Source organism: Magallana gigas, chromosome 6 (genome assembly GCF_963853765.1).
Source record: "Magallana gigas chromosome 6, xbMagGiga1.1, whole genome shotgun sequence".
Lineage (NCBI taxonomy): Eukaryota > Metazoa > Mollusca > Bivalvia > Ostreida > Ostreidae > Magallana > Magallana gigas.
Window position 1 is genome coordinate 16,694,813 of NC_088858.1, and position 9,414 is coordinate 16,704,226.

The following is a 9,414-nucleotide window of genomic DNA, read 5'->3' on the forward strand; positions in this document are numbered from 1 at the left end:
GACTCGTACAATGGTGACTCCTGCATCAAAGTACTCCACGGTTGTGTTCAGGTCATCTTTGGCCGTCACAATAAGAGCCTTTTCTCTGCCTGGCTTGGTATTGTACGACTCCAACACAGACTTCCAGGCTTTAAGCAACTTGGCATACTGTAAAGGAACTACATTTGGCGAAAAATAGTTTTGCACAAATTGGCGTGGATTTAAATAAGCATATTCCTGAGTATAACTATTCTTATACCTATATGAATGGCATTTAGCGATGTACTTGATTTAGCGGACGCCTCATTCCGCCAAAAACGCTAAATAGAATACACAGCCAAATGTAATACGTTTACGGTAATTCATATCATCGCTGGTCTGAATGCGATTTAAGTCTTGGTGTTCTTTTAACAGATAATACTTGGTCAATGCACCATTTAGAATACTAGCATTAATTCATTTAAAAAAATGATATTCTCTAAGTACTCAGGCAGAAACTTACACTGTCTGTCTTCCCATTAACAAGAGTGCCATTTCCCAGGATTTCGTCCTCGTAGAGATGTTGAAAATCCTGAACATGAAAACCATCCACTCCTTTGTCTAACCAGAAACGCAAGATGCTCTAAAATAAAAAGAACAAACTTGTATATAATGTTTTTGATGCAAATCTTGTTTCACATTTTCCAAATCATAATTTATAGTTATTCGTACACACCTCAAGTTCCTGTCTGACGTCTGCGCTCCTGAGGTTTAGATCTGGCTTGTCGCTCTCCAACTGATGGAAGTAGCACTCCTTTCTGGTGCCGTCATACGTCCACGCTCCTCCACCTATTACCATCTAGGTAAAGAAACACCGAAAGTCAAAGAAATCTAAATTGAAACCTTTATAAACATGATAAAGGAATGCTTGTTTATTATTTGTAAAAACACATGTATTACTAAGTCATGGCGGTACGTCTGTGGATCACAGGTGGTCCAGATGAAATAGTCAGTATATTTTCCTTCTTTCTTTTGACTCTTTAAGAACCACTGGCTTTGTTTTCCTGTGTGGTTTGGGATGAAGTCCATGATCAGTCGCACTTGATTAAATATTAGAAAAAAGACGATTACATGTATACACATGGAAAAGCTTGGATTACCTGACTATGAAATTTTGGGACACGTTACTCAGTAAGAACAAATAAAAATAAAAGCAGGATATGAGTTTATAAAGAGGCACATTGCAATATATTTACATACTTTTCATCTCTTTAGTGACTTTACGAAGTTCTACAAAGTCTTCCATAGAGCCATATATTTCATCAATTTTTGTATGATTGACAATTGCTTTATGATCCTCGTCATTGCTTTCATATATTGAGTTGATGTATAGGACTTTGCTACCAATATCCTTCAGGTAATCCAAACAAGCCAAAATTCCTATGATGATGATGATAAACAAGAAGCACATTAATCACAATGCTCATAGTTAATTCTAACACACCTTTCTTATTCTTTTTATAAAACCTCGAACTTATGGAGGAAAAGGAAAGGTGGGAGATTCAATACGAAATATATATATATATATATATATATATATATATATATATATATATATATATATATATATATATATATATATATATTCATGAATACATGTATACTTATAAATATCAATTGGCGAGCAAGGATTTGACGCTGCTTTACGGATAGCAATCTGATCTTACATAATATCGTTTCGCTAAAAAATCAATAACTTTTAACACTCACACAGAATAAGGATTTAAATCGTTTTCAGCGAAAGTGTGCCCAACATGAAATTAAGGGTTATATAGTAGAATAAAGTAAATACCTTTGAGGTCCCCAACTCCATCTCCCTTTTTAATGTAAACATTTTTAAAACTTGAATCTTGGAAACATTCTGGCAGGATTTCGTACACAATGTTCTTGTCGTACCATTTTAGGTCGGGTCGGTAAGGATGTTTTGGAGCCAGGACTATAATGACCACAATGGCAATCAACAAAGTCAATCCCACCAAAAATCCGACGAGGAGGATCAGCCTCAACTTCTTCCATCCTTTCTTAGCCAGTCTCGTTTCGTCAACTGATCTGCTGAAATCTTGCTGTTCTCTTCCATTGATAAATTTAGTCTTTTCCAATTCATCTTCGTTGGATAAATGTGTCATATCAATGTTTGCGATAAATGCGACTAAAATCCTTCCACCTTGTATGGAAACGTTTTATGAAATGAAGCTCCCTTCTTGAAACCATTAGATTTATAATCTCAATTGTTAAGGTCCCCATCTTTAATGAACATCACAATGGCGTTTTGCCAAAGGAACTTCCAACTTTACTAATTCGCGCAGTCAATGTTGACTCGTTATCGACTCCAGACACCAGAAGCCTGAGAAGGGACGATGATCGGTTCACGGAATTCCAGCTTTTGCACATTAACGATCATAAGTGAAGAAACTAGCCCTTGCCAGTGTAAAATTTCACGGTACAGTAGTTTTTTTTGCCAGTTACGAAAGCCCATTGAGCTCATTTTCGTAGGTAAAAAAAAAAATTCGCGAATTAACGCGAAACTTTCGCGATATAACGCGTTAGTTTTGCGAAGTAACGCGAAACTTTCGCGAATAAACGCGTAACTTTCGCAAATAAACGCAAAACTTTCGCGATATAACGCGTAACTTTCGCGAATAAACGCGAAACTTTCGTAATATAAAGCGTTAGTTTCGCGAATAAACGCGAAACGTTCGCGAATAAAGGCGAAACTTTCGCGATTTAACGCGAAACCATATATAAATATTGTCATTTCATACAGAGCCCTTATGAAGAAAAACGATTGAAAACAAACACATTTTAAGTTTTATATCAAAAAATACTTATTTTTCATTATTATTAAAAATATCCGTGTTCCGTTGATTTATGAAGAGAAAATTATCTTTTTTGCATATAGATATTAATAAATCTGATAAAACATTTTTATTTGTTACATGTCTAAAGAAGATAATAAGTTTGAGCATCATATTACGATTTTCAGTTTTTCGCCGACCCTGTGTTCAAACAGACATTCATTGGTGATCTTTTTCTTATAAAATTGATATACCGGTAAATTCAACCGTCGGAAACCTTTAAAATCTTCAAATGACATGTGATAAATTTGGAGGACGAATTAACGTCATCTAGATTTGAACAAAAGCTTGAAAATTTCAATTCACAGCTTGACTTATCTTTCTGATATTAAACTAGACGTCAAGTTATGTCGCAGCAATATAACATATAATATAATTTTTTAAACAATGGTATCCTATAAATTCTAAAATGATACTTAATAAATCGTTTAATTCGAATTAAAATTGTTATAATTAAAATATGTTGCTGCCTCATTTTCAATAATACAGCGCCCATTAGAATGTGAGAAGCGCGATGCATTATGTCCTTTGTTAATATATTTGTTTTCAGTAATTATTCTTCATAGCGGTTTTTGTATGAACTAACAATATTTATAATTAAGTTTCGCGTTTAATCGCGAAAGTTTCGCGTTCATTCGCGAAAGTTACGCGTTTCTTCGCAAAAGTTACGCGTTTATTCGCAAAACTAACGCGTTTATTCGCGAAAAAAAAATTTTTTTTTTTACCTACGAAAATGAGCTCAATGAGCTTTCGAAATAAGGGTTTTGTATGAAATGACAATATTTATACAATGGTTTTGCGTTCATTCGCGACAGTTTCGCGTTCATTCGCGAAAGTTACGCGTTTCTTCGCAAAAGTTACGCGTTTATTCGCGAAACTAACGTGTTTACTCGCAAAACTAACGCATTATATCGGGAAAGTTTTGCGTTTATTCACGAAAGTTACGGGTTTATTCACAAAAGGTTTGCGATTATTCGCGAAACTAACGCGTTATCAGGCGAAAGTTTCGCGCTTATTCGCGAAAAAATGGGGGTTTTTTAACCTGCGAAAATGAGCTCAATGGGCTTTTGTACTATCGCACTTCTTTTCCTTTAAAGTTGAATTATTGATTTAACACGATAATCGTTCTAAAATAGGCCAACGGGCCACATCCAACGCCCAAGCGACAACTCAGGGTGTTTGTGTTTCTTAATATTAGGTATTTTAGCTTTGAAATGTTGTGGTGTTTTGTGTTACGACAAAATCTCCATTTGATTTACATATGCACACTTCAAGTGTCCATAATTTATTCACTCAACGGCGATATCATACCATTTAGAAAACCATTTTCATTGACCATAACTCCCGGACAACAAATTTACCAATCAAAGTACTAAAGTACTGACGGGAGTTGATTTTATCGATTATCATTTATTCAACATCAACGATATGTGATTTTGCATGGCAAGTAGTATCAGTAATCGAAATATTTCTGAGAAATTGTATGGATCCAGGCAAGATTGAACTCTTGTGTTGTTCAACCAAACGCTCGACTGTCTCCGTTTATCTCCGACAAGCAAGAGAGACTCTGTTTTGTCGGATATTAACGGAGACAGCCAAGCGTCTGGTTGAACGAGACTACATTGAACTCTAGCAATATTTCGTTAATGTCATCCTGTACAGAAATTAGGTTGCGAACTTGCTATTCCATTAAGCAGATTTGTTTATGCCTTTATTCTTTAAAAAAATTAATGTTGAAAAAAGAGTTTACTAAAGAAAATGGGAATGCCTCTTCATCGAGTGGTTCTGAAGATGAAAGATTTACAAAGTAGAAAATTGTAAAAATTTACAGGAAGACCAAAGTGTTCAGTACCCTTTAAACCTTGGTAAAATAAGAAACACAAATAATCAATTTTGACTTCAATTTTATTAAGCAATACAAATTCTTTTATTTCTAAATTAAGCTTGTGTTCTTAATTGCTTTTAAAGACAATATGGGATTCAAGTTTTCTTGATCTTTTAAAACATTTCTTTCCAAAATTACAAAACATTATTGATATTCCAAAACTACTGCATGACTTGGATCCAGTATATAGGAAGTATCCGACAAACTGATGGCGCTGTTGTCGTCCTTGTGAGTATGGAAGACCACCTTGACTTCCTTGGGAATTCCGGTGGCTGCATGGAAAGATTCGGTCACCTTACTGGTTCCGAGGTTAATGGCCACCAGGTATCCCGGGAATCCATCGGCCTTTCTGGTGTACATCAGGAGGTCTCCATCTCTATACACACTCATCTTTCCCCACTGGAAGGACTCATTACACCTCAGTTCCTGAAGCCTTTTGTACACCTTAAGTGTGGTGTAATCATCTCCAATAGCATTTTCAGTCTGTAAATATTAAACAACACAAAGCCTTATTTAATATCAACATCACATAAAAATTTAAAAATAATATATTAAATCTTGAAACAACCTTATAATGCAACAGCATTTAATTTACCTCAACATTGACTGTAATGTAGTCAGGATTTCGATCCACCCATGGAGTATTCTGGGAGAATCCTGTTCCTGTAGAGTTCCATTGCATTGGTGTTCTGTACTTCTTAGGTGCAGACAGTGTGGGGTGGTCATTCATTCCGATCTCGTTCCCATAGTAGTTAAATGGGACTCCGGGCAGGGTGGCTTGTAGAGTCAACAAAGCTTTAATTTGTACTGGGCCATCCAAACTGTTGGTTAATCGACTGGAATATTTGTCACCATACTGAAATTTAAACAAGAGACCCATGGGCCACATTGCTCACCTGAGAAACAATAAGTATGATAAAATCAGCTTAATGGAGTCAAAATACAAACTATCTGGACAATGTACAATAATACATACTTTGTATCTACACTACCTGAGGATGCTTTCACACAAGTGTCAGCTTTCCTGGCTGATAAGTTTCTGAGAAGAAGATTTTTAAAGATTTACTCTATATATTCCTTTGTAAAACTTCGATCCCCCATTGTGGCCCCACCCTACACCCTCTCGTCATGATTTTCACAACTTCGTATCTACACTACCTTAGAATGCTTCCACACAAGTGTCAGCTTTCCTGGCTGATTAGTTTCTGAGAAGAAGATTTTTAAAGATTTACTCTATATATTCCTACGTAAAACTTCGACCCCCATTGTGGCCCCACCCTTCCCCTGGGGGTCATGATTTTCAGAACTTTGAATCTACACTACCTGATGATGCTTCCACACAAGTTTAAGCTTTCCTGGTCATATGGTTCATGAGAAGAAGATTTTTAAAGATTTACTCTGTACATGTATATTCCTATGAAAAATTTCGACCCCCCCCCCAATTGTGGCCCCACCCTACCCCCTGGGGTCATGATTTTCTCAACTTTGTATCTACACTACCTGAGGATGCTTTCACACAAGTTTCAGCTTTCCTGGCTGATTAGTTTCTGAGAAGAAGATTTTGAAAGATTTACTCTATATATTCATATGTTAAACTTTGACCCCCCATTGTGGCCCTACCCTACTCCCAGGGGGCATGATTTTCACAACTTTGAATTTACACTACCTGAGGATGCTTTCACAAAAGTTTCAGCTTTGCCGGCTGATTAGTTTCTGAGAAGAAGATTTTTATAAAGATTTACTCTATATATTCCTATGTTAAACTTCGACCCCCCATTGTGGCCCCACCCTACCCCCGGGGTCATGATTTTCACAATTTTGTATTTACACTACCTGAGGATGCTTCCACACAAGTTTCAGCTTTCCTGGTCTTATGGGTCATGAGAAGACGATTTTTGAAAATTTCTCAAAATTTTTCATAAATTCCTATTTATCTTTCTTTGCAAAAGGGCGTGGTCCTTAATTTTTTTTACAATTTTGAATCCCCTTAGGCTAAGGATGCTTTGTGCCAAGTTTGGTTGAATTTGGCTCAGTGGTTCTTGAGAAGATGTTGAAAATGTGAAAAGTTTACAGACAGACAGACAGACAGACAGACAGACAGACGGACGGACAGACGGACGACAGACAAAATGTGATCAGAATAGCTCACTTGAGCTTTCAGCTCAGGTGAGCTAAAAAGTGTTTTAATATTTTGATAACATTACGTATTTATGAAGACAGTATAAAGGAAAAGAAATAGTAATGACATCTTAAATGAAGATTCATCAATTGTAAAAAAAAATATTACATATACTTTTGATGATATCATACTTTTCAATGTTATAAAATAAAACAAGCTCACCATCCATCCGATTCTCTTCAAATTGGAGTTGGCATTTTTCAGCTTGGTTTCCATGCGTTCAGCCAATGAAGTATTGCTCTCAGTCAATGAAGCGCCACTCTCGGACAATGGGGTGACTCGTACAATGGTGACTCCTGCATCAAAGTACTCCACGGTTGTGTTCAGGTCATCTTTGGCCGTCACAATAAGAGCCTTTTCTCTGCCTGGCTTGGTATTGTACGACTCCAACACAGACTTCCAGGCTTTAAGCAACTTGGCATACTGTAAAGGAACTACATTTGGCGAAAAATAGTTTTGCACAAATTGGCGTGGATTTAAGTAAGCATATTCCTGAGTATAACTATTCTTATACCTATATGAATGGCATTTAGCGATGTACTTGATTCAGCGGACGCCTCATTCCGCCAAAAACGCTAAATAGAATACACAGCCAAATGTAATACGTTTACGGTAATTCATATCATCGCTGGTCTGAATGCGATTTATGTCCTGGTGTTCTTTTAACAGATAATACTTGGTCAATGCACCATTTAGAATACTAGCATTAATTCATTTAAAAAAATGATATTCTCTAAGTTCTCAGGCAGAAACTTACACTGTCTGTCTTCCCATTAACAAGAGTGCCATTTCCCAGGATTTCGTCCTCGTAGAGATGCTGAAAATCCTGAACATGAAAACCATCCACTCCTTTGTCTAACCAGAAACGCAAGATGCTCTAAAATAGAAAGAACAAACTTGTATATAATGTTTTTGATGCAATTTTGTTTCACATTTTCCAAATCATAATTTATAGTTATTCGTACACACCTCAAGTTCCTGTCTGACGTCTGCGCTCCTGAGGTTTAGATCTGGCTTGTCGCTCTCCAACTGATGGAAGTAGCACTCCTTTCTGGTGTCGTCATACGTCCACGCTCCTCCACCTATAACCATCTAGGTAAAGAAACACCGAAAGTCAAAGAAATCTAAATTGAAACCTTTATAAACATGATAAAGGAATGCTTGTTTATTATTTGTAAAAACACATGTATTACTAAGTCATGGCGGTACGTCTGTGGATCACAGGTGGTCCAGATGAAATAGTCAGTATATTTTCCTTCTTTCTTTTGACTCTTTAAGAACCACTGGCTTTGTTTTCCTGTGTGGTTTGGGATGAAGTCCATGATCAGTCGCACTTGATTAAATATTAGAAAAAAGACGATTACATGTATACACATGGAAAAGCTTTGATTACCTGACTATGAAATTTTGGGACACGTTACTCAGTAAGAACAAATAAAAATAAAAGCAGGATATGAGTTTATAAAGAGGCACATTGCAATATATTTACATACTTTTCATCTCTTTAGTGACTTTACGAAGTTCTACAAAGTCTTCCATAGAGCCATATATTTCATCAATTTTTGTATGATTGACAATTGCTTTATGATCCTCGTCATTGCTTTCATATATTGAGTTGATGTATAGGACTTTGCTACCAATATCCTTCAGGTAATCCAAACAAGCCAAAATTCCTATGATGATGATAATAAACAAGAAGCACATTAATCACAATGCTCATAGTTAATTCTAACACACCTTTATTATTCTTTTTATAAAACCTCGAACTCATGGAGGAAAAGGAAAGGTGGGAGATTCAATACGAAATATATATATATATATATATATATATATATATATATATATATATATATATATATATATATATATATATATATATATATATATATATATATATATATATATATATATATATATATTCATGAAAACATGTATACTTATAAATATCAATCGGCGAGCAAGGATTTGACGCTGTTTTACGGATAGCAATCTGATCTTACATAATATCGTTTCGCTAAAAAATCAATAACTTTTAACACTCACACAGAATAAGGATTTAAATCGTTTTCAGCGAAAGTGTGCCCAACATGAAATTAAGGATTATATAGTAGAATAAAGTAAATACCTTTGAGGTCCCCAACTCCATCTCCCTTTTTAGTGTAAACATTTTTAAAACTTGAATCTTTGAAAGATTCAGGCAGGATTTCGTACACAATATTCTTGTCGTACCATTTTAGGTCGGGTCGGTAAGGATGTTTTGGAGCCAGGACTATAATGACTACAGCAGTAATCAACAAAGTCCATCCCACCAAAAATCCGACGAGGAGGAGGATCAGCCTCAACTTCTTCCATCCTTTCTTACCCAGTCTCGTTTCGTCAACTGATATGCTGAAATCTTGCTGTTCTCTTCCATTGATAAATTTAGTCTTTTCCAATTCATCTTCGTTGAATAAATGTTTCATATCAATGTTTGCGAT

General features: G+C 35.8%; 2 protein-coding genes across 2 annotated transcripts in view; both read right to left on the minus strand.

Annotated features, from left to right (window-relative positions):
• Positions 1-2,159, minus strand: part of LOC105341826 (amino acid transporter heavy chain SLC3A1) — a 5,301-nt gene extending 3,142 nt beyond the window's left edge. Inside the window, exons 1-6 of the mRNA XM_066086661.1 lie at positions 1,811-2,159; positions 1,219-1,398; positions 919-1,058; positions 695-817; positions 482-601; positions 1-147 (exon numbers count right to left, since the gene is read on the minus strand). The exon at positions 1-147 is cut by the window's left edge and continues 114 nt beyond it. Coding sequence (XP_065942733.1) covers positions 1-147; positions 482-601; positions 695-817; positions 919-1,058; positions 1,219-1,398; positions 1,811-2,144 — 1,044 coding nt within the window. The 5' untranslated portion in view covers positions 2,145-2,159. The remainder of the gene's footprint in view (positions 148-481; positions 602-694; positions 818-918; positions 1,059-1,218; positions 1,399-1,810) is intronic.
• Positions 2,160-4,759: 2,600 nt separating this feature from the next.
• Positions 4,760-9,414, minus strand: LOC136276514 (amino acid transporter heavy chain SLC3A1-like). The gene is made up of 8 exons (XM_066088712.1): positions 9,063-9,414; positions 8,431-8,610; positions 8,131-8,270; positions 7,907-8,029; positions 7,695-7,814; positions 7,100-7,360; positions 5,354-5,614; positions 4,760-5,241 (listed from the first exon to the last, which is right to left on the minus strand). The coding sequence occupies exons 1-8, from the start codon at positions 9,397-9,399 to the stop codon at positions 4,903-4,905; spliced, it is 1,761 nt and encodes a 586-aa protein (XP_065944784.1). The 5' UTR covers positions 9,400-9,414; the 3' UTR covers positions 4,760-4,902.

Excerpts from the sequence above, each read along its gene's own strand:
- LOC136276514 (XM_066088712.1), bottom strand. The coding sequence starts at position 9,399 with ATGAAACATTTATTCAACGAAGATGAATTGGAAAAGACTAAATTTATC. Across the intron at positions 5,615-7,099 it reads TGAAGAGAATCGGATGGATG|TATGGTGACAAATATTCCAG; the intron begins GTGAGCTTGTTT and ends TTTAAATTTCAG. Across the intron at positions 5,242-5,353 it reads ACATTACAGTCAATGTTGAG|ACTGAAAATGCTATTGGAGA; the intron begins GTAAATTAAATG and ends TAATATTTACAG.